This window comes from Perna viridis, chromosome 6 (genome assembly GCF_037379345.1).
Source record: "Perna viridis isolate PV_CMFRI_1.1 ecotype Kerala chromosome 6, ASM3737934v1, whole genome shotgun sequence".
Taxonomy (NCBI): domain Eukaryota; kingdom Metazoa; phylum Mollusca; class Bivalvia; order Mytilida; family Mytilidae; genus Perna; species Perna viridis.
In genome coordinates this window covers 42,888,359-42,914,205 of record NC_142450.1, presented here as the reverse complement: position 1 = coordinate 42,914,205, position 25,847 = coordinate 42,888,359, and the positions used below count along the sequence as shown (strand labels likewise).

General features: G+C 32.9%; 2 protein-coding genes across 6 annotated transcripts; one reads left to right on the top strand and one right to left on the bottom strand.

Annotated features, from left to right (window-relative positions):
* Positions 1-126: 126 nt before the first annotated feature.
* LOC148615063 (uncharacterized) lies at positions 127-17,124 on the bottom strand. Of its 5 annotated transcripts, none has more exons than XR_015923828.1 (12): positions 17,056-17,124; positions 13,920-14,731; positions 7,729-7,858; positions 7,051-7,213; positions 6,618-6,780; positions 5,620-5,768; positions 5,240-5,316; positions 2,303-2,403; positions 1,960-2,060; positions 1,664-1,754; positions 1,213-1,311; positions 127-355 (listed from the first exon to the last, which is right to left on the bottom strand). XR_015923828.1 is itself a non-coding variant. In XM_088589691.1 (12 exons), the coding sequence occupies exons 2-12, from the start codon at positions 14,709-14,711 to the stop codon at positions 213-215; spliced, it is 2,061 nt and encodes a 686-aa protein (XP_088445817.1). In that variant the 5' UTR covers positions 14,712-14,731; positions 17,056-17,124; the 3' UTR covers positions 127-212. The 5 variants fall into 5 exon arrangements, 3 of the variants coding, with proteins under 3 accessions (XP_088445817.1, XP_088445819.1, XP_088445818.1); XM_088589691.1 differs by having other exon boundaries at positions 1,664-1,796; positions 1,960-2,070; XM_088589693.1 differs by having other exon boundaries at positions 1,960-2,070.
* Positions 17,123-24,097, top strand: LOC148615062 (DNA-directed RNA polymerases I, II, and III subunit RPABC2-like). Its single transcript, XM_088589696.1, has 5 exons — positions 17,123-17,199; positions 18,227-18,287; positions 21,694-21,818; positions 22,668-22,739; positions 23,895-24,097. Exons 1-5 carry the CDS (start codon positions 17,171-17,173, stop codon positions 23,983-23,985), a joined length of 378 nt encoding a protein of 125 aa, XP_088445822.1. The 5' UTR covers positions 17,123-17,170; the 3' UTR covers positions 23,986-24,097.
* The last annotated feature ends 1,750 nt before the right edge of the window (positions 24,098-25,847 follow it).

Below are 25,847 nucleotides of genomic sequence, written 5' to 3'. Positions count from 1 at the left end.
AACTTTTTGAAGTTCACTTGAAAATTAAGTCTAGTAATGCATTTTTCCAACACAATATTTCTCTAATTATGGTTGCTTGTGTCATGGAACCATATCTAAGAATTGCTGGTTAAGTGGAAAGATAGGTAAACCAGTTTATGTTTTATTTTGAATAAGGCCAGAACAATTTACAGAATAAATCTGTCACTAACATCATAATAACAAGTAAATTGTTATTCAGGCTTGGATAGAAGGACCAGGTGAGAATCATTGAACTGTTCTAGAGCATCTATGATATCACTGTTGTCTATTTTCAACACCAAACAATTACTTCTGGCAATAAGCTTTCCCCTGTCTCCCATCCAGTCACAACGATCTGAAATAAAAAATCAGTTGAAGATGCATATGGTGTAACTTCAAAGTCTACACTTTCAAGGATTATGTAATACTTGTAGTATCAGCCATAAAAAAAAAACATACACACACACACACAAAATAATAGTTACAGTAACACAAGTAACAAACTGTGACAAGATTGCTACATGTAGTTTCAAAACCCAATAGAAATATGAAAATGTATATCATTGAAATTGCTGTAAGTTCAAGCACAAAGTTCTTTTCTTTATATTTGAAATATCTGAATCTTTGTCCATTTTAAAACAATGTTTAATGTAAAAAATCAACAAACTTCAAAGACAGTTTCAATCTATAAACTTATAGATCACTTTTTGGACAGAAAATTATATTCAAAGTGGAGGAAATTAATGGATGAGTACGATTTGCGAAGTGAATGATTACTGTTTATATTGTGTTTGGTGATTGGTGACCAAATAGTTACACTCCCAGATGTGGTTCTGGCGTTCATGTATAGGTACAGAGATTACATGCATATTTAAACCACGTGCAGAATAACATAACTTAATAAAAGAGCTAGCCAAGAAGCTCAACATATACCTTAATTATTCAGACAAATTTACATAGTTTCAACTGTTTTAGTTTATCATTTTGGGTCACGCATATCTAAAATCATTAATATTTTAAGGTCCCATGGACCATGATCAATAAATGAGCTATAGTTTGTTTTACATTTACACAAACGTAAAATAATCTTTGTCACTTAGAACATTGAAGTACTTTTCGAAATAGTCTGTAATTAATGGCTTATGAGCTTTCTTTGATCATACTGGTCAAGAGAAATTATTAAGTTTTAAAATAAACTAAATAAGTACTTACAAAAAATATCACCAGTATCTATGGTAACAGCGTATCTAAAATCCAGACTAGTAAGGAGTTCAACTGTGCCTTTTATTACCAAAACTACTTTAAACTTATCTAAAATAAAACAAAGGATTCGTTTATAAAACAAAACCACTGATTACCCGCAAATAATGAAAATTTCAATTGTTTAGAATTAGCTGTGTTAAAGATTTCACTAGCCTTTTCATAAGATATCTTGTAATATAGGGGTGTAATTTCTTGACAGTAAAGTGCGTGGTACACGATTCAACGAAAATGAACAGAATATTTCGAACATACAAGTTTTTACAATTAAAAATCGCTCAGCGTGTATAAGCGCTATTTTTTCCAGTAGGTTCAGATGGGATGATAAAACTGACATTAAGTAATATTAAATGTTCTCAGAATATACATGTACCATTAAACTAAAGAACAATAAATCACTTACCATATTCTTTCTGTGTGCAGACAACTTGACCGAGATTGAAATGACTAGGAGCACCTTGTAGGACCATATATTGAACACATCGTGGTGAGCACTGAGCAAAGATACGGTGATTGATTACCAAGTGATAAAGAACCTGCAAAAACATCCGTTTAATGTTTTTAAACTTAAAATAAGGGTCAATTAAAAAAATAATTAAAACGAGGAACATCTGTATTTATGGTAATTTGCACTTTAAGATTTTAAAAACAAAATTCAAACAAAATGAGTAAAACTGAGGAAATAAAGGAATAATGTACCTCAAATTGGAGAAGATGTGGAAATCTTTGGTGAAGTGGGTCAGTCTTATTGGCCATTGTCTTCCACCTTCTTTGTCTTTCAGACCATAAGTCACTTGCATCTGCAGCAAACTATGAAATATGATGTCTACTTACTATTTAATGAAATGTGTTCAGCATTTTAATGAAATTAATTACTTTTAAAAATAATGTTTAGTATTATGTAATCTTAAACAAAGTATATTATTGGTCAATTGTGTACAATAAATTAGAAATTAATTCATAAAAAGTGGCAGAAGTGTAGAATGCAGACAAGATAACTACCAGATTTAATCTTTATTTTATTGATATATGTCATATATACCTCGCTTAAAACGTTATGGATGTATTCCTCCTTGATTAAGATGACTTGACAGCATGTGGAGGTTTGAATGGTTACACAGCTGTTACATTCTATGTGTAAACCTGTAACACATACAACAAGAGGCTCCCAGGAGCTTGAATTGCTCACCTGGTTAAATTTTGTCTTTCAAGGGCAATAAATTTAACAAGGAGTTGTCCAACAATTTTGATTCAAGAAGACTTCGGTAAGACTTATCATAATGATCGTTTCAGCAATTGAAAGTTTCTTTCTGTCTATAAAAGTTTTCAAGATATTGGCTGAAAACTAAAAGAAAGCGTCAGTGTTCACCTTTCAAGGGCAATAACGCTTACAAAGAGTCGTCTGACAACTTTGATCCCTGGAGACTTTTGTAGGCCTTATAATATGGATCATTTCAGCAACTGAAAGAATTTGGCTAAACCTAACTGTTTGGGGATATAATACGCGAAAAACTACTGTCCGACCCCTGTTCTATTTCTAATAATGACAACCATTTTTTTTTGACGAATCAAAAATCCCCACATCAGTTCTATGTTCCCAAGGAACATTCATACCAAATTTAGTTTTAATTCAATTGGTCAAGTGTTTTCAGAAGAGAAGATTGTTTACAGTAACATTAAACTGGAGGCTCAAGAGAGCCTGAATCGCTCATCTGGTTAACCATTTGCTTATTTGAAAAACTTGAGGATTGAGACAGGCAAAGTTAAAATCAACTAAATTGTCAAATGCAAGAAATGCTTTTCATAGCATTTTCATGATCTGAACCAGAATTTTGCTAAAGGCAACAATTTTTTATTTTTTTTTTCAAAAACCTGTCTTATGACCCATAAATTCCATTTTTAGTATAGGCAGCCATATCTATTCACGGATTAAAAATCACAACAGTCATTTTGAGCACAATACACTAAAGAACTATTATGCTTATTTTCATTCAATGATCTTAAATGGTTTTAGGGAAGAAGATTTTCAAAGTTGTACATGTGAAAAAAAAAAACAAAAAAAAACTTTCAGGGGTCGTAACTCCTACATTAGTCAATGAATGGTTTTGAAAATCATAGGTCCTTCTCACGATACTTAACAATTTTACCATAAGCCTGAAATTTGCTGAAGACGACGGTTTTTGAGTTATTTGCAAAAAACTGCCATCTGACCCCTATGTTCCATTTTTAGTGATGGCGGCCATGTTTTTTCATGAATCAACAATCCAAACTGTCAATTTGTGTGGGATACCCTATGGAACATATATGTCAACTTCCATTGAATTCTGTCCAATGGATTTTGAGAATAAGATTTTCAAAGTTGCACATGCGAAAATACGAAAAAAACTTTCAGGGGCCGTAACTCCTACATCAGTTGACCAATCGTTTTGAAAATTTTGGCATAGGTCCGTCTCATGATGATAAACAATATTATCCATGCCAAAATTTGCTAAAGGCAATGGCTTAAGAGTTATTTGCCAAAAAACTGCCATCTGGCCCCTTTGTTCTATTTTTAGTAACGGCGGCCATATTTTTTTCATCGATCAAAAATCCCAACGCTCATTTTGTGCAGAACACCCTAAGGAACAATCATGCGAAGTTTAAAATCTGTCAGTCCAGTAGTTCCAGAGGAGAAGATTTGTTAAAATTTGTCTACGACGACGACGGACGCCAGGTGAGCTAAAAATAAAAAAAAAAAGCGTCGAAAAAGGGCAACCAACTCCAACATGGTTTCAGATATAAAAAAGAAAATTTGACCAGTGATATATCTCATCATGGTGAACAGTTTTACCTAAAGTCTGAATTTGGCTAAAACTAACGACTTTGAGATATATTGGAAAAACTACTGTCTGGCCCTTATGTTCTATTTTTAGTAAAGGCGGCCAATGTTTTTCGACGGATCAGAAATCCCCAAATTAATTCTATACAAGATACCACAAGGAACATTCGTACAAAGTTTGGTTTTAATTGGTCAAGTAGTCTCAGAGGGGAAGATTTTTGAAAGAAATAACATTAAAAATAGCAGAAAACGTCGAAAAAGGGCAATAACTCTAACATGGCTAAACTGAACAAAATGAAAATTTGACCACAAATAGATGTCATCATGCTGAACGCAGACGTCAGAATTTGGCAAAACCAAACGGTTTTGGAGATACATGGGAAAAACTACTGTCTGACCGCTATGTTCTATTTTTAGTAACGACGGTAATGCTTTTTGACAGATCGAATCCAATGCAGGATACCCCAAGGAGCATTCATACAAAGTTTGATTCTAATTGGTCAAGAAGAGTTTTGAAAAATTACGACGGACGCTAAGTGATGGCAAAAAATGAAATCGAAATGAAACGAGAACAAAGAAAACAGCAATACTTAGAGCATCATTAAGCTTGTTAATCTCAAAACCCATCATAGTTATTTCCACAGTTATTAAAAATATTTTCTCATTTTTTAAGTTTTATTTTGTAAATATCAAATGCAGTTTATGTTACTGAACAAAGATATGACTACGGAATATTTGTCTAGGGTACTTACACTCCCACCATATTAATGCGAGGTGTTTGTTAGAGATACTACAGTCCTCTCCTTTTGTCGGAAATACTTCACTACATGTGATTTTTGTCAGAGATGCTTACACTCCTCCCATATTACTACGAGATGTTTGTCAGGGATACTACAGTCCTCTCCTTTCGTCGGAAATACTTCACTATATGCGATGTTTGTCAGAATTAAATATTTACACTCCTCTCCTTTCACTACGGGATGTTTGTCAGGGATACTTACATTCGATCCTCATCTATTACCACGGGATGTTTGTCAGAGAAACTTACACTCCTCCCCTTTCACTACGTCATGTCTGCCTGAGATACTACAGTCCTCTTCCATCGTCAGAAAAACTTACACTCCTTCCCATCACTATGAGATGTTTGTCAGAAATACTTACACTCCTCCCCTATTACTACGGGATGTTTGTCAGCATGCATTTCTACTATCACTTTATCTTCCCTCTTAATCACAGCTCTGTAAAATAATTTTGTAGTTTCATTGTGCCTCTTTAAGGCTTTCAGAAGATTATTCGCTCCATCTGTCCGTTCTCCCGTCAAATTGCAGTTAAAAGGTTCTGTTTAACAAATAATTTGTCATCTCGTTGAATTTCAATAGTTGAAAAAAAATCGAAATTTTTATTTCGCTATAATAGAAAACCTTTGCGATCTATGTTTTCAGAAACGGTCAGTAACGGACACACTATTTCTTCAAATCATGTCAAAAATATTCACAGTTTGAAGTTGTATTCAAACGGATTAAATCTATGTATTTTCTCACCTCCCCCTTATAATAACATACAACGCCACTGGTGGATCCTTTTCCTGAACAATTATAGTATTGGCTTGGTAGAGAATAACTAGAGCTGGTTTGATCTGTAGTATAAGGGCTTTAATAGCTGCTTGCGACCATTGCTCAAATATCGGTAACTAAAATTCAATGTGATAGAAATAGTAATGCCTTTTTATGGAAGTCTATTTCTGTCATCGTGATAAATAAATGTCGAAAAGTCGTGATAATTTGGGTATTTTGTGGACATAAATGACAATTTCATCTCAAAAAGTCACGATAATTTTTCGCAATAGTTAAGATAATTATGTCGATCGTTCGATATAATTACATGAATTATCGCGACTTTAAGGGAACCGACGACAGCTTGTGCCTTTGACATAAAATATTTTCACGATAAACTATGACAACTTTATACTAATACAACGACTTTATGTGCTAATTATCATGACAAATCCTGATATATTATCTCAACTGGTCGTAAAAGTTATGATATCTGTCGACATAAACTATCGCAATTTAAAGTTGTGAAAATGCCAAGTAGTGTCAGCTACAAAATTTTTGCATTGTGATAAATCATGTTGACTTTTTTGTGAAATAACTTTTCGAGATAATTTTTCGCGACTTTTATTTATCTCCATGACAGAAATAGACTTCTATACATTTTCTTTTCTGAATACAAGTAATTAAAATTATAAGACCTTTATTTATTTCGACTAAAAGCGCTACTAACATATGATAATGTTCCCAAGAACCATGCATGTCTTCATGTATTAAATCATGTCATTGTCAGACCTGTACAAGAGCAGACATTACTGAAACTGATTGAATGTACAAACTACACTTGGACCACTGTATAGGTATTCATCTACTGGATAACTTGTATAGATTGCACAAGGCTAACTTTTGTCCAGCGGGTAACTCGGACAACTTTGTCCATGGTGATAAGAGAAGTAAAGTCTATCGTCTGAGGAGGACAAAATACATACCATTTTAAGACATGTAAGTACCATTCTTCTTTGTGTTCTGGTGACATCCATATGATCACTTGTAGGGAGATACCGTTTATAGACGAAATAGTCAATAATGTCTACATTTACTTTGTGTAACAATCGTCGTGCGTCCTCCACTTCTAACAATAAAAACTGGCATCTGCAAAAAAATGAAATTCTATAATAGTTCTTGGTCATATTCCAACTCCTTACTTGATGTAAATGAATTTATTTCAACTGTTGGATTCATGTTCATTTATCACTAATGAAATGTAAACCACAAGAATAGAATATATTATGTCGTATGGTTCTTACTGAAGCAGGTGTCTGCTATATGATTCATCAAGAACTTTCTTTATTCAATTAAATATTCTGAGTATCAATTATATAAAAGGACGGAAGATCCTATTTTTAATACTTGAAGTCTTACTTAGTGACTGTTTGTACCCTAGCAGTACACGGACAACGAAACAGGACGGAGATTTCACCGAAATATTCCCCCTCGTGTAACGTGGCAAGGACATCAGAACCATTCTCCGACACAACATTGACTTTACCATTAATAATGATAAATATACCGGTTGCTTCCTCACCTGAAAACATTCACAATCAATTTGTAAATTTTGTTTGTTTTTACAAATTAAATAAATAAACATCAATACCGCAAATAGTGAAGGAAAATTGTGTACAAGAATTACTCAAATTAAAAACTATCATAATAGGAAGCCAAAATCCACCACCAAGAGGTTCTACCAAGTGCAGTACAAGGAATGAAGCCTAAGTGTTTGAGGTAAAATTGACGGTTTACTTTAAATTGTGTCCACGGCCTGACATTTGATGAATATACAGGTGTTCTATGGAAAGTAAGGAATTCTGACACGTGTTAGACTTAACTCACATAACTGACATCTCTTTTTGTTTCTTTCATTTTAGTTTATGCTTGTCACTATCCAATGTATATTTTTTTATCATTTCTAAGGCTTATCGACACTGCAATGAGTCGATATTGAATACAACAATAACTATATTTAATGTAAGTGTTTAAGATTGACAGACTTAGCCATGATAGGATAGGGTCAAGTCCTCCAAAATCATCTTAAAATCATACCTTTGATCAGCACATCTGTTTTAGCGACATAGTCTATTAACTTTACATGTGATGCAACTCTATCAATTGCCTTTTCTGTAATAGTTTGCCCATCATCCAAAGGTAGACTTAACAGACAGTTTCTTAACCTCTATAACAAATGTACAGCTAATTGAAAAAGATCAGTTGCAGTTTAAATACTGATTTATGTAGACTAGTGAGTAATTTAAATAGCTCTGTAGGTAGAAATCTGCCTTACATCTAACTACTTCAGAACACCTGTGTGACCTTTTGGACACTACCTTTTAAGCTTAAATAGCTCCCAGTTTTTAGTGGAGTCCGAGCTGCTCATTTACTTTTGTTACTTTGTATGTATGATTTTAGTTACTTTATGGTCTTTGTTGTGTATGTCTGTTTTCCATGTCTGGTCTTTGTCCCTGGATTACATTCTTTTGATTACCGCTATAACCTTGGCTCCCTTGATTACTCTGTCAATTATGATGACCTTAATCTCTATATCATGCCATCTTCCACTGTGTTTGGGTAGCTTGTACTCTTTATACAAGGGATTTACTTGTTTCTGATTGGATAACACTGTTCATTTTATTTAATTATTCATAGACCAAGCCTATTTGTAGTTTCAATTACTTAATTGAACTGAATGCTGAAACTTCTTTTAGAAAGAATTTGATGCTCGTACATTGTTAAACTGAGATTTTTTTCTAGCTGAAGTAGTTTGAAGAGCTTAGTGAGTTATGGGAACATTCATTACACTTTTGCAAAATGGCCATGATTTCAGTTTGAAATATAAGGGACCGGTCAAAATTTATCGCCACTTAGGACCGGTGCAAAAAAATAAGAGCCTAAGTAAAAGTTGCAACCCTATGGCTATCTGACTTGAAAAAAAATGATGTCCTATGTCAACTTGGTAAGAAAAAAGTTTATATCCTATGAAGGTTTTCTTATCAAGTTTTTATTTGAAAATATTATATCAATACATACAGTGTATTAATGATCTTACAAATGAGGTTTTGATATAAAGCTATTTCTGTTTTAATACATATACCGTGATGGATCCAAAGGGGGGGGGCAAGGGGCACTTGGAAAATTATAATTTTTAAAAATTGTGGAAAAATTGTTTAAGATACCCTCAGTATGCAGAATTTGAGGTTTAATATTTCAAAATTTTCTCCCCAAACCCCCTAGCAAATTCAGAACACTTCGTGATCCTCTGGATCCGCCACTGATAAAGTTATTCCAATTACAATGACTATTTTTGTTATAATAGTTTTTTTTAAGTTAATAAAAAAATAGTTCAAAGAATTTGTTCGTTAAAAAAAACGTGTCCTATGGATATATCAGTAAAAAAAGCGGTGTCCCAACAAAAGCATTACAGGCTAAAAACCACTAATTCCACTTCCCATAGGCTTCTATGCTAATTTCACAATATTCAATGGCTTCTCTGGACTTTACCTTAACTTTAACCTGCAGATGACTATATATCAGCATGATTCTACATATGTCAGCTCACAATCCTCAGAATGGCATGTGGGGTTAGCAGACTTGCAGTGCAGTACTGGTCACCGGAAGTGAAGGGTCTATAAATAGCATGGGAAATCCCAGTGTTTTCACAAGATAGGGGTATATTTAAAAATCATTATGGAGATTAGGCTTCACATCACAAGAAGCAAAATGCACCTATAAAATGTACAGAAATGTTTTTCCTTTCAGAAACTGTTTAAATGTTTTAAATAAGATGAGAACTTTTTTCACAGCACTATGAGGAACAGGGGTAATTTCTGCGTAGGACTATTTTTGCGTACGTTCCAAATGCTCATTGGTTGAATTGGTGGTCTGTAACCTAAAGAGTCACTTTTTGTCTTAGAAAAAATAAATAACTATACAGGTATCTTCCTACACACATACTGAATGCATTTGCAAAGTTTCAGTGAAATGTGACAAGCACTTTTTTAAATATTTGATTTTTAAATATAGGGTAACCAAGTTGTGCGAGCAAAAAAGTGAAAATATTCTACCATACTGAAATGCATTAAATATTTGCAAAGAACTTTTTCTGACTTTTCAAATAAAAAATATCAATCACAACTTGTTTTTTAACAATATTAATGAAGAAATAGTTTTAAAAGTAATCATTTTCTGAGAAATTGGTCTATTTTAAAAAAAATATTTCTGACATGCCTCCCCCTTTTTCTTGATCACATGTCAAAAATCCTAAATCTTTAAATTTTCACAAAAGGTGATATATTTGGCTTTAAATTTGTAAATACAGTGTTTTCACATTAAAACATGACCAGTAAAGGGCACCTAAAGCAAAAAAAGTGCTCAATAATGGATTTTCCATGTTGCCATAGGGGAATGCTTATATGGCCTTAACCGCAGTAATGAAAGTGAGTTTTTCCTCATTTCTAACCTAATGTTTGCTCAAATCTACACAAAACTTGATTTCAAGTGCTTATTACTACCATATTTAGGTAAATATAGCCCTCAAAGTTTAATATTTGATATTTTTACTAAATTTTCTACACTTTTTACAAGATAGGACATAAAAATCAGCCAAAAAGACCAATTTTCCATAATTTGGACCTATAACTTAAAAAAATGCATATTTTGAAGGATTTTTGTAGTGTATTCCTCTCATGGCAAAGTTAACAAGATCTTCAAGTAGTTTAAAGCTATTTCAAGAAACTTTTCATTTTGCCATGGCTTCAGCTTAAGGCTAAAAACCACTAATTCCACTTCCCATAGGCTTCTATGCTAATTTCACAATATTCAATGGCTTCTCTGGACTTTACCTTAACTTTAACCTGCAGATGACTATATATCAGCATGATTCTACATATGTCAGCTCACAATCCTCAGAATGGCATGTGGGGTTAGCAGACTTGCAGTGCAGTACTGGTCACCGGAAGTGAAGGGTCTATAAATAGCATGGGAAATCCCAGTGTTTTCACAAGATAGGGGTATATTTAAAAATCATTATGGAGATTAGGCTTCACATCACAAGAAGCAAAATGCACCTATAAAATGTACAGAAATGTTTTTCCTTTCAGAAACTGTTTAAATGTTTTAAATAAGATGAGAACTTTTTTCACAGCACTATGAGGAACAGGGGTAATTTCTGCGTAGGACTATTTTTGCGTACGTTCCAAATGCTCATTGGTTGAATTGGTGGTCTGTAACCTAAAGAGTCACTTTTTGTCTTAGAAAAAATAAATAACTATACAGGTATCTTCCTACACACATACTGAATGCATTTGCAAAGTTTCAGTGAAATGTGACAAGCACTTTTTTAAATATTTGATTTTTAAATATAGGGTAACCAAGTTGTGCGAGCAAAAAAGTGAAAATATTCTACCATACTGAAATGCATTAAATATTTGCAAAGAACTTTTTCTGACTTTTCAAATAAAAAATATCAATCACAACTTGTTTTTTAACAATATTAATGAAGAAATAGTTTTAAAAGTAATCATTTTCTGAGAAATTGGTCTATTTTAAAAAAAATATTTCTGACATGCCTCCCCCTTTTTCTTGATCACATGTCAAAAATCCTAAATCTTTAAATTTTCACAAAAGGTGATATATTTGGCTTTAAATTTGTAAATACAGTGTTTTCACATTAAAACATGACCAGTAAAGGGCACCTAAAGCAAAAAAAGTGCTCAATAATGGATTTTCCATGTTGCCATAGGGGAATGCTTATATGGCCTTAACCGCAGTAATGAAAGTGAGTTTTTCCTCATTTCTAACCTAATGTTTGCTCAAATCTACACAAAACTTGATTTCAAGTGCTTATTACTACCATATTTAGGTAAATATAGCCCTCAAAGTTTAATATTTGATATTTTTACTAAATTTTCTACACTTTTTACAAGATAGGACATAAAAATCAGCCAAAAAGACCAATTTTCCATAATTTGGACCTATAACTTAAAAAAATGCATATTTTGAAGGATTTTTGTAGTGTATTCCTCTCATGGCAAAGTTAACAAGATCTTCAAGTAGTTTAAAGCTATTTCAAGAAACTTTTCATTTTGCCATGGCTTCAGCTAAAGAGTCACTTTTTGTCTTAGAAAAAATAAATAACTATACAGGTATCTTCCTACACACATACTGAATGCATTTGCAAAGTTTCAGTGAAATGTGACAAGCACTTTTTTAAATATTTGATTTTTAAATATAGGGTAACCAAGTTGTGCGAGCAAAAAAGTGAAAATATTCTACCATACTGAAATGCATTAAATATTTGCAAAGAACTTTTTCTGACTTTTCAAATAAAAAATATCAATCACAACTTGTTTTTTAACAATATTAATGAAGAAATAGTTTTAAAAGTAATCATTTTCTGAGAAATTGGTCTATTTTAAAAAAAATATTTCTGACATGCCTCCCCCTTTTTCTTGATCACATGTCAAAAATCCTAAATCTTTAAATTTTCACAAAAGGTGATATATTTGGCTTTAAATTTGTAAATACAGTGTTTTCACATTAAAACATGACCAGTAAAGGGCACCTAAAGCAAAAAAAGTGCTCAATAATGGATTTTCCATGTTGCCATAGGGGAATGCTTATATGGCCTTAACCGCAGTAATGAAAGTGAGTTTTTCCTCATTTCTAACCTAATGTTTGCTCAAATCTACACAAAACTTGATTTCAAGTGCTTATTACTACCATATTTAGGTAAATATAGCCCTCAAAGTTTAATATTTGATATTTTTACTAAATTTTCTACACTTTTTACAAGATAGGACATAAAAATCAGCCAAAAAGACCAATTTTCCATAATTTGGACCTATAACTTAAAAAAATGCATATTTTGAAGGATTTTTGTAGTGTATTCCTCTCATGGCAAAGTTAACAAGATCTTCAAGTAGTTTAAAGCTATTTCAAGAAACTTTTCATTTTGCCATGGCTTCAGCTTAAGGCTAAAAACCACTAATTCCACTTCCCATAGGCTTCTATGCTAATTTCACAATATTCAATGGCTTCTCTGGACTTTACCTTAACTTTAACCTGCAGATGACTATATATCAGCATGATTCTACATATGTCAGCTCACAATCCTCAGAATGGCATGTGGGGTTAGCAGACTTGCAGTGCAGTACTGGTCACCGGAAGTGAAGGGTCTATAAATAGCATGGGAAATCCCAGTGTTTTCACAAGATAGGGGTATATTTAAAAATCATTATGGAGATTAGGCTTCACATCACAAGAAGCAAAATGCACCTATAAAATGTACAGAAATGTTTTTCCTTTCAGAAACTGTTTAAATGTTTTAAATAAGATGAGAACTTTTTTCACAGCACTATGAGGAACAGGGGTAATTTCTGCGTAGGACTATTTTTGCGTAGGTTCCAAATGCTCATTGGTTGAATTGGTGGTCTGTAACCTACATCAAAAAAGTGTCTGTCCTACTGCTATTTGCACTGGTCCTATGTGGCGATAAATTTTGACAGGTCCCTAAATGCATGCACCAGTCCTTCTAAATAAATAAATAATGTCCTTTATTTCAACAGAATTACATATTTAGTCCGACGACTAGTTTAAAATATGGTCCTTCTAAGGACCTTCTTAATAATAAACAGTTTTTTTTTAAATGTTCATGAAATGTCGTAAAGTGATTGTAAATACTAGTATCTTTTTAATTTTTTCTTTGGTTTACGGTGACTGTTTATATAAGATGCCCTAAAAATAAACTTGAAAATGTACCAGTACATATGATTGAACAATGATTTAAATGGCCTCAGAGAGTTGAATTAACTTGACCTTTAGAGGTTAAGCTCGTCATAATTGACAGCTATTCAAACTTAGTTAAGTAGGACACATTGGTATATTGTAGGGCAGATTTCTACCTAGAGAGCTATTTAAACTACTCAGTAGCCTACCAAGATTTGTATTGAAATTTGAACTGGTCCTTTTCAACTAGCTGTAAAATTACTTTTAGTTCAATACTAAATATACTGGGAACTTTTAGTGATTGCAAATAAATATGGTAAAAAAAACCTTGAAATATCACTATCTAAAAACGGGCTTTCTGTAAGGTATATAATATCTTAAAAGTTTAAATAATAGTGTCTCGTATGTAACAATGTTTACCGTTGCTCGCTTTATTGCTTTTACAATTGTGGTCTTCCTATCCTTGTATATGCTATTGCCAATTTTGAATAATTTGAATTTAAATTTGAGTTTACCTGAAAGGCGAGTGGAGGTATCGAGTGCTTTCTAAGATTTGATTGTATTGAAACACTACTTATAATACTGCTGCCGACCAAGGTCTCTGTATCATCTGATGATGTAATAGTTGAGTTCCCATCAACATTTGTAGGGCTTTTGTCTGGAGCATGGCCTTGTTCTGATTGATGTGAAACCCATTCAATCTGATCATCCATATCAATGTATGTGAAATATTTATTGGGTGTTTTGTTCCTGATGCGTTCATGATAACCGCTGTTTGAATCCTCCTCAGACAAATCTTGAGAACCTGCCGTAGAACCGGTGTACACGGGGGCTTCTTCAATTGGTGGGGTTTGGATCCATGTAGGTATTTTTCTTCTGTTCATGTTCTGGTTGAAATTGAGATCCAAGATCGTAATTGGTGATGAATCGTCGTATATCGGGATATCCACTTCGCTTTCACTTGATATAAACGAGTCTCTGTCTTCATCCTGGTAAAAAATACGATTCCTGTGATCACCCAGTTGTCTGTGGTTATGATTATAAACATATGTATGCTGATTAATCGGGGTATCACATGGTTGTTCATGTTCGTCTCCTTCATGAATCAGCACATTTTCAGGAATATTTTGCGGAGAGTCATAGTTGCTTCCATCCCGTCCCATCATATGGTTATATCCTTCGTTACCGAATACGTAATTCTCCCTGGGATGACGATGGGCTGTTGTTCGGACACGTGGATTATTATCTCCGTGTCTATTGTCGTTGCCCTCAAACTCCGGTGAACTCCAAGACTGGTGATTACCCATTTCCCATTGCTGTCAGAAATCTGGTGATAGAAGATTAACAATGAGAAGAATTAAGTTCTAACAAGGATCTGTATGGTTAGTAATATAAATCACTCCTTCTGATAATATATAATTATTAATATAACAAATTTGGTATCATTTCTAGAATGATGACATGCGCTCTTGTTCAGAATATCGTTATGAGCATGATGATTAGAGTTAATTTAAGCAAGAGATGGACAATCTAAAGCCATGCATTCAAATTATACCATACTCAAACAGTATAGCAACAACTATTATGCTGTTAGCAAAAAAGTCTTGACCAGTCTTGTATTGTTTTTTTTTTCATATTAAAAAACAAGATGATATTAAGAATTGAATGTGAGTTGCCTAAACTTACGGACATACCTCCTACTACCCCAGTTCATATCAATTATTATAATTAATCATTACAGCTGTTGCTATGAAATCCATTTCCCGTTAAAATCAATTGTTCAATAGTTTCCCCTTTGTTTAAGAAAAAGTTTGAAATCAAAATTGAAAGTTGGCATGTAATATTATACGTGACACTTGACTGAGTACCTAAATTCCTGTAAATCAGACGTTTTAAAAGGTCGACGTGCTATCATGTCACATGTTCTTAACTTTTGGTTTCGTCTTTTGTGATTATCTTACCGTATTATTACTTGTTAAAATGCGGTCACTCAAAAGAATCTCAGTTTTGACGGATTATGACAATGATCAGAAAAATTACCATGATAATTACAACACGACGATAAAAAATTATGGGAATTACTTAAAGAGCAAACTATTCGATCATTTCCATAGACTAACATTAATTAGTCAAACTTTCGGTAAACATCGTTCTATGCTTCAATCTATAATTGGTATACTACGTATAAGACCGACATAGGCCAAATTAAGGTTCAATCGGTATCTTTCTCTAGACAATGAAAACATAGCCTCGGTTCCCAACACACACACACACACACACACACATCTAACAAAACTAAACAAAAAATAGCCAATTTAAGAACAGGAACTATTACAACTTAATGATATTTTTTTTGTTTGGCTCTTTGTGTACAGACGCGCCCTGTAGAGGCCGGCGATAATTTTATTTCGGAAAATTCTTAATATAACAACAAAAATTAATGATGATGACATTACTCTTATGTTGATTTTTTTTATAGACAATATATTTGTTCAGTTTGCGGAGAAGTGTTTCATGATACCAAGGCACCCCGATGGGCACCAATTGTGCAGCTCTAGTGACTATTCTACACTCGTATGAGACATAGTTCATACTGCAACACAAGGGTAATAGGGGCTTCCTAAATGAAAGGAAGGGTTGTACCAAACTATATAGATAATTTTTATCCCAATATATCCTTGGGTTTAGTGATTAACTGCACCTTGTTTGAAATTATGGATAGACAAATTGAGGTCTGCCTCTTGTCTTGTCCATCGTCTGTGACAACTCAGAAAAAACTTTCAACTAAACTTTATGACAAAGGCGTCAATTTTGATTTGCCCTTAATCTATTTGCTTCTAATGTAATAATATTACAATGTTAGTACAGGTGTGAGCTCGAATGACAAGTATGACAAATCCGGATTCCACTGAAAACTGCGAGCATGGACTAGGTGTACCGGTGAACAAATCGGTTCTCATTGTACAGATGGATACATCACGACCCACGAGTTCATGATGGCGATCATAAAACTTTTTTAGCTATGACTTTAACCTGGTAGCAACATAATCCTTTTCCATGGTCTATTTGTAAGAAGTCTAGCACGTTAAAAAAGTCCGCGTAGTTTCGGCATTGAAGATCTGGTGTAAAGTATGAGTTGTGATATATAACCATCTGTTAAAAACCACGTCCATTGGTCATTTAGCAGATTTTGTTTTTTTTTTATATTTTATAAACACTTTACTGTGACGACAAATCAACCACTATGAGCCATTTTAAATTTGTGTTGTTTCTTTTTCTTTTATCTCAACAAACCCAACTTTGACCATGTAAAAAAACTAACTTATTAAATTTTAATGTTGAATGTATATTGCCATTCTTCAGTTTGGTTCATCATTCATAAAAATCCGTCCAGTAATTTTTACAAAGTTAGCCATCATAGTTTCGACGGAGACAATTGAGAAACTTGCTAACAAATAGCCAAATAGCAAAAGTAATGTACAATATATATTATTGCCAGGCGCGTAGCTGCCGTTAGGCAAAAAAGCTTTTGCCTGCACTTTATTTTGCCAATTTTTTTTCGCCCCCCCCCCGACCCCCTACCAGGGCTCTGCCCTGGACCTGCTGGGGGCCTTAAGCAGACCCCCTGCCGTAAACTTCTGAACAACAGACCTTTGAATTTTCCCGCTGATTTTCATTTCTCCAATACGCGGAAAGATTTGTAGAGCTCCATATCGTTTCGATTATTATACATATTTAAAACACAGAGCCGATTAGGAATTTCAAAATGGCGGACGACGAACACGATGCCGACAAGTAAATATACTTTTTGATCGTTATTGTGTCAAGAAAACCATTTAGTGCCTGTTGTAGCGTAAAATTGAACATCTGCAGCTGTTTTCTTTTCTTGAAGCAAGAAAATTTAGACAAATTGACCTCATTTACTCGCAAAATACCAAATAGTTGAGACTTAATTGCACAACAAAATTTACATGTATACTATATACTTATATTAACCTCCAAGTGGAGAGTATGTAAATTACAAAACAGTTACTAACAAGCAAAATGAAGAATAAATACACATTCACATCATACTAACCATACAATACCATTCATGAACCATACAATCACTGGGACATACACCAATCATGACTCGTGTACATCCTGACAAATAACTATCAACACAGTGAACATACATTATGTATATATCAGAATAGAATGCATGTAAAATTAATGAAGTAAAGGATTTTCCAGAGAACAAATATATCAAAAATACACACGCATTCGATTACATAAATATGCGTATACTAATTCTTTCATCAAAACACAGGCTGACGCACGAAGATTACACCCCCCTCCACACACACATACACCAACAGACACACACAACATCACGATCACACCATCACAATATCACACGCATACAATGAGTTACTTTAAATTGTATTTAATTACCAAATGTTAAGTACGAATAAAAGGAAAAAAAAGACTGTATACTGTTATAATCACTTGCCGAAATCCTTGCACATTCTGTAGATGTACTGTACACAGTTAATTGCAAAACATTCTGATTCATCATGACTCGGCTTGAAAAATCGGTCACTATCACAGGAGAGAATAGTTAGAGCTTGGGTTGTATTATCCATACCATGCAGAGTTACGCTGAAATCAATAGGCCCAATATTGATAATGTCACACCAGAATTTGTCTCTTGTTGAGTTGATTCTAGAGCATGATGATACTACGTGTATAATAGGATCATCATAGAAATGACCACATTGATGGCGCAAGTTTCTATAAACTTATACTATGTTAAATGCAGAAAATATAATTTGTCTTACAGTTTTGATGACCTAGGGGATGATATTGATGAAGAGCCCTTAGATGAACCAGTTGAAGGAGAGGTATGTTTTAGTGAGAAAGGTCAATGGTAATAAGTTGTTTTTATTGATTTTTAATTAATTCATAGACCTTTATTTTAGCACGTCCATATAAAATTCAGACACTGACAGTGGTAAAGTGATTCATTTAGCAAAACCAACAGAACAAACAATGGTTTTTTAGTCTGCATATGCTATGTTTTTACACTACAATAATCATTTCCGTATTTAGATCTGCACTTTTGAGAAGGACATAGTTCTTGGTAGAGATTCCTCGTACTTTGTAAGAAATAATTCCAAATCGTCTTCCAAATATACAGAGAAAGATGTTTACAAAATGCTGGAATTTTTAATTGACAACATATTTGTCCAGTGTGGTGGATGTGTTTTTCAACAAACAGTCAGAATTCCAATGGGAACAAATTGTGCTCCTTTACTTGCTGACCTATTCCTTCACTCTTATGAGACTGACTTTATAGCTGATCTGATCCGAAAGAAAGAATATCGTTTGGCTAGATCCATTAATCTCTGTTTCCGCTATATAGATGACGTATTATCTTTAAACAATCCTAATTTTGGGGATTTGATACATCACATCTACCCCAAAGAACTTGAGATAAAGGATACTACAGACACTGTGAAGTCAGCTTCATATCTTGACCTACACTTAGAAATCGATGGTAAAGGAAAAATATTGACCAAACTTTACAACAAACATGATGACTTCATTCAGAATTGTCAACTTTCCTTTCATCTTTGGCAACATCCCTTCAGCACCTGCGTATGGAGTGTTCCTATCACAACTCATACATTATGCCAGAGCTTGCCGAAACTACGCAAACTTTTTGTATCACATTAGAACTCTAACAAATAGGCTTCTGGAACAGGGTTATGTTGCTACAAGATTGAAGTCATCACTACAGAAGTTTTATGGTCGTCATCATGAACTCGTGGATCCTTATGGTGTATCCATCTGCACCATGAAAACTGATTTATTTAACGGGTCATAGTTTTCCTTTCTTCGTTTGTCTACCCTGGAGTTGACTTTTTATGAGCAACTCGGCGGGTGTTTCTAGAAAAGCAGAGGACGCTTACCCTACCGGTACATCTGGTCCATGCTCCCAGTTTTTAGTGGAGTCTGAGTTGCTCATTTACTTTTGTTACTTCGTATGTATGATTTTAGTTACTTTATGTTCTTTGTTGTGTATGTCTGTTTTCCATGTCTAGTCTTTGTCGCTGGATTACATTCTTTTGATTACCGCTATAACCTTGGTTCCCTTGATTACTCTTTGATCTACCACTAAATCTAAAACCAACCAAATAAAAAAAAAATCAAGAATGATCTTTAGAGAAAGATATACTTTCATCTACCACTAAATCTACAATCAACCAAATCAAACAATATCAAGAACAATAACTCTTGCAAAGTACCAATGGTCTCACTAACCACTTCTAACCTTTCCATTACTTTACATATTAATAAAGTAATTTTCAAAGTTTCACTGTGAATTCCAAGGACAAATGACATCTTAAAGTTGCATACCATTGTGAAGCTTGGAAAATAAGGCTTTCGAAATCATTATGCTGATGTTACGACGATTGTAGATATTCTTCACAAAATTTACTGAAATAAATAATAGAGAATCCACATTATTACCTTTTCTACTGACTGCATGGAGGCAAATTACTCACATATGTAAACAATATTCATACACTTTTGTAGTAAATTATAAATATGATTTTAAAGTACACACAAATAATGCACTTACAATGCTTAGATCTAGGTTCAATGTGTTTTTGGAACTATGTAGGGGGTGGCCATTTGACTTGGAAGTAAGTAAGACCAATCTCATGTACAATTTATATGATTTTATCTCAGAAGCACAATGACTAAATAAAAAACTAAGACTGATTATTTGATCATGAAATAAAAGTGAGTGGGTTTTTGATGTTAATGAATCATCTTCTGTCTGATTTTTATAAAGATGGCTACTTAAAGTATGGAAATTACCAACATCATGCAGTACTTGCATTGTGTATTATCACCAATTTGAGCTAAATTATAATCAACAGTATTCTTTGAAACTATCGATTTATGTTTAAATTGGAATGAATTGATATTCTTGATTGCATTTTGTTGAAAATTTACACGTAAGAAGGGAAAATGTTCATGTCCATGTATGGTGACCAGAAATGTGTACTAGTCTATTTATTAACTTTTGTATTATAAAACTTTTAAACCTTTCAAGGAAGCATTCATAAATATAAATGTTTTGAAATGTTGCGGACAAGCATGAAAAAAAGAATTAAAAAGGATTTTAGTCATCATTAATCAAATGTTTGTCAAAAGTGGTCCAAGTAGCATTCAGGACTTAACACCACCATGTCTTGAACTTTAGTACAGTAAAAAGTTTTTATCTGTGTAAGAAACTTCATCATTTACGTTAGAAATGGCAGTAACAAAAGAAAATTAAAAAATTTATAGTTACTAGTGGTCCTTAAATGCAAGGGAGTATATTAAAGTCCCTGTTAAAAGTAGTTACTCTTTATTACAAATCTTGTTAAAAATAAAATCCAATCTCCAGCCATGTGAAAAAGCGAGATTACAATGTCTTGTTAATCTCTTTAATTACAAGTCTGTGGTTTGATAAAGTCAAATTTTATACTTATGATTATCAACAGGATGAGAACAAGTTGTAAAACTAGGGGTACCCACTCCTTCATTTGGAATACAACCCCATATATGGTGTTTTACCGTGTTAAAATATTGAGTTTTCAAAATGTGAAAAATTTTATTGAAGGAGTGAATACAAAGTATTTTGGGGCATTTTTTAAAAGTGATTGTATTTTTATATCATTATTTCAAAAGTTACAGACCCAAGTAAAATGCAGGAATTCAAAGCCTACAACTTTTTAGTTTATTGATAATCTTCAAATGAAATGCTTCAAATTCAATTATTCTCACTTCTAATTAAACTATTACATTTTCCAAACTTTCTTGTTTTGTAATGGATAAATACTTTTGTAACCAATCACATGGGTCATGTACTTTTTACTACAATAAGAATTGATCATTAAAAATTTGAAAAAATAAGAATTTATTAAAGAGTAAAATTTATAAAAGAACAACAATGCTTCTCTGGATTTTTTGCAAAAGTATTTATGCACATTTGTTACTTTTAGAATATATAATATTGAAGTACTTAATAAAAATCAAAGGGACAACTTTAAGAGCAAGGAATAGGATACTCGTGATGCAGTGATTAAGACCTGACCTATAAAATGTCAACTGTTTTACTTTTGAAGTGATGACATTAGTCATTTGGCAATATAACCTTGTATTAAACTCTGAACAGTATTCCTATTAATAAACATACATGTAAGTAACATTTTCAGTTGTTAATGTACATGTATATTTATAATTATACAGGAACAAGATATAGACATATTACCTGCTGACCAAGTTCAAGTTGAACCTCATAAAAGAATCACAACACCATACATGACGAAGTATGAAAAGGCCAGGGTGTTAGGGACTAGAGCTTTACAAATTGCGTGAGTTGTATTCTTAATGATATGTACATTTGTGTGTATAGCACTAGGAAAGAGTAACTATAAGGCAATTTCTATATAAAAGTTATAATTTATTGAAATGATTTAAGGAAGAAATGTGTATTTCATACACATGACTATTTAACTAGTAATTTAATATTGTCACTTCCATTTACTATTTTACGTTTATCAAAATTATAATAATGAAAATAAGTGTACATGTATGTTACAGGTATGTCAAAAGATATGTTAGACAATATTGAGTACTGACACATATCTTAGTTTCCCAAACAATATCTAGATACTTACAGTTTTTTACTCTTACTTCTTATGATTTTTTGTATCAGTTTTATCTTTAATCTTGGGCATATACAATACAGCTCTTCACATCTTGACGAAACTTGAAAGGGATTGAATTTAATAATTTTTTCCACCAGCTAAATTTAGCAATTGTCGAAATTATACACTCGCTATATCTATAAGTTTCTTTGGAATTTCTGAACTGAATTCATAACACATATAGAATTCCACAAGCACATTTTAGGAAGGGGAAGTAAAATTGATTTTTAGCTTGCATTTAGCAAGTATTACCCCGTAAATTCTATCACTGCTTGGCATCTTAATTGGAAGGTGGTCAAACACCTCTCAAATGCCACAAAATTGAGATTTGTCTTTTAACAAATCAAAAACTATTCTGATTCTGACGACAACACCATTTACATCCTGTGCCAAGAATAATTAGTTGGTATCAAGACTGTTCATTCCCAGTTTTTCAATTTTACGTATGACTTCTTACATCTTAAAGATTTCAGACTTCTGGAACCGGACATGCATATTGTTTGTATTTTACAGAATGTGTGCTCCTGTCATGGTTGAGTTGGAGGGAGAAACAGATCCACTTCAGATTGCTATGAAAGAACTTAAGTAAGTATTAACAATATAATGAATAAGGTGATCTATAGGATGTTCTTAGAGCCCTGCATTACAGATGTTGGTGTTCTATGGCTTTCACTTTGTCAGTCTGTCTGTCCATCTGTCAGTTTTTTGTGAGCAAAAGGAGTGTATTTAAACATTGTACATAATTACCATATGAGGTTTTGCATATCATAGGACATGGGGGTAAATTTGGCCCCTTTCATGGCTGGAATTTATGAATTTGATATGGAGAAGTTTTTTCTGTTATTAAGAATGTTAAAGTTATAACATAGAATATTCAACCATATTTATAAGCATTTCTTCTTTCAATGAATGAAAATAAGATGTTCCAAATTTGACAAATCTGTGAATTTTCTATCAAATATGCTGCCTACTTGACACAAGATTGTTGGTTAAGATTTCTGAATGTCACTTTGAAAGGAGTCCAAATCAATTAAGACATTTTTGAAAATAACAAAATTAGCATTGAAAATTTGCTTTTTGCCTGATTTTGTTGTTTTTGGTAGATTTGAGGCTTCAATAAAACTGAAAATTGATGAAATGGGGAAAATTTAAAACCATAGTTACAAAATTTAATCCCCCATTTAACAGTGCATATCTTTTTTTTTTGGTCATTTACTTCAAACTCATTTTTTTCCATAATAAAGGGGACCAATTATGGTCCTTATGGCATGTTGTACTTTTGATGTAATATTGATTCTTTGAAAAAATGGTTCAATACATTAAGTATTTACATATCTTCTGCAAAATAATTGACTTTTAGAATTAGATTTTGTGAGTTTAAAATCTCATTATTATAAATGCAATATCATACATTTATTTACACAAATATTGTCATATTAAATTATACACACTTAGAATTTGTTTGAAAAAATTGACAAAAGCTTTCACACTAGTACAAATTTTAATTAACAAAAAGGGAAAAAATATTCATTGAGAGAGTAACTAAGGGAACTAAGATTCATACAGAAATCAAAATAATATATTCCAAGGAAAAAGAATATATATGGAAAACAGACACACACAACAAAAAACATGATATAACCAAAATAACATGTACTAAAACAAACAAAAGTGAACTATTAATGAGAATCACTAATTGTTTTCCATCAAAAGTCTATTGTAACTTTTTCTGTTATCTAGGGCAAGAAAAGTGCCAATAATTATACGACGATACCTCCCTGATGGCAGTTTTGAAGATTGGGGTGTTGATGAACTAATTATATTAGATTAGGTGGATGTGCAATTCTCAAAAGACTGTTTTATATTTTTTTTTGTAAATTGTTTCATGAAGGATCAGTTTAAATGCTTTGTTGTTCATTATGTAAATAAACACATCATTTTTATGTTGTGATTATTCACCTGTTTCCTTTAGTTCAAATTTAGGATTCTGGATTATTTGACATTCCTTTTTTATACCCTGCCATTTCATTAGCTCACCTGGGCCAAAGGTTACAGTGAGCTTATGCCATCTCTTTGCATCTGTCATCTGTCGCTAGTAAACTTCACATTTTGCTCACCTACATGAAAAACCCTTGACCAATTTTAACCAATTTTGACTTGGCAGATATGATGTGAGCAAGAGCCTTTACCCAAGATCCACTTTTTGCTCCACTAGATTAAATATGATGATCCACTTAATGTGTGGCTTGGGTGGCTGTGGCCACTCAAAGTTACCATTGAAACCATATGGGAAAAAACATATTTGCCTATATCTTTGCTTTTACCGAGCCAATGGTCACCGACTTGACAGTAATACCGCAACAATCTGATAAAATTTTGATTCCTCTTGATTAAACAAGATGGCTGCCAGAGGCCATTTAAGCTTCTGATTGGCCAATTTTCAAAGATCAACTCCTCTTAAACCACATATGCCAATGTTTTGAAACTTGATATGGTCAATGACTTCAATGCCTTTTACAAATGGTCCACTTCTTTTGTGGCTCAGCAGGTGGCTGCAACCACTCAAAATTGCCATTGGAACCCATTGGGAAACACATTTTGGCCTATATGTTTGCTTTTACTGTGCCAATGGTGGCCAAACTTGACAGAAATAATGATAGGGACAACTTTAACATTTGATAAAATTTTGGTTCCATTAAAGCTTTAAATGACCAAATGATATGACCACACGATTTCAAGTTCTCCAGGTAAGTGATTCAAGCTCTCTAGAGCCTTTATTTATGTAATACCTTCTGAAAAATTGCTTGTCTGTCTATTCATCTATCTGTCCTTGTCAGTTTCCAAATGATAACTTAAAAATGGATTAATGAATTTATTTGAAACTTTGCAGAGTTGTTTAATACCGTGTTCTTAAGGTTAAGTTTAATTATCAGCCAAATCTGAAATGTTGATTTTTAAGATACAATATTTTGAAAATTTTGCCATCCCCCCTTTTTATACACCTGTCTTTTAAGATGGAATGTATTATAGTACACTGGTTTCTGTCCATCTACTGTTAGGTGAATTGTTTCTTTTGATTGATGTGAGCTCCCTTTCCATATATTATTTTTACACTGGGAGATGTCACTTATTGTTTTATAAATACCCTATTTATAATTCATTTTTTATGGCTACAGTTTTCACCTTACATTTCTTATCTGAATACTTTGTACCTGTGAGCTTCCCATGACAGGGTCAAAATAAAAATTCTACCCACAAATGATTCCAAAGAACCTGAATAATTCAGGGCTGTATCACATTGGTTGAGAAACAAGAAATAACTATTTTCTTTTCCTATCACAATGCATGATACGTTTAACTTCTCTAAAAAAAAATTGCAGTAAATTTAACACGTGCATGATTCACTGTTAATTGCCCGTGGCAAGTAAACAACTATAGAGCATGCAATGTTGAGTTGCCTTAATTCATCAGTGTGAATTGGAGTTAAATCCATGATTATCTTATAAGTCCTAAGTGTTACATGTATACAATTATAAAATTTGAAATTTGAATTTGATGTGCATAGTTCCACAATAGTGTTAAAAAACAAACAAATATACAACCTCATTTACAAAACAGGCAAAATAGATTCTGCAAACATCAGGGATTGAAACAAAATACAATTTGTACCAGTAATTCTTTTGTGATATGTTA

Coding starts and splice junctions, on each gene's coding strand:
- LOC148615062 (XM_088589696.1), top strand. CDS start 17,171: ATGGCGGACGACGAACACGATGCCGACAA. Junction 18,288..21,693: donor ATGAACCAGTTGAAGGAGAG/GTATGTTTTAGT, acceptor ATAATTATACAG/GAACAAGATATAGACATATT. Junction 21,819..22,667: donor ACTAGAGCTTTACAAATTGC/GTGAGTTGTATT, acceptor TGTATTTTACAG/AATGTGTGCTCCTGTCATGG.
- LOC148615063 (XM_088589691.1), bottom strand. CDS start 14,711: ATGGGTAATCACCAGTCTTGGAGTTCACCGGAGTTTGAGGGCAACGAC. Junction 5,769..6,617: donor TACTTACATGTCTTAAAATG/GTATGTATTTTG, acceptor ATTGAATTTTAG/TTACCGATATTTGAGCAATG. Junction 1,797..1,959: donor CACATCTTCTCCAATTTGAG/GTACATTATTCC, acceptor ATGTTTTTGCAG/GTTCTTTATCACTTGGTAAT.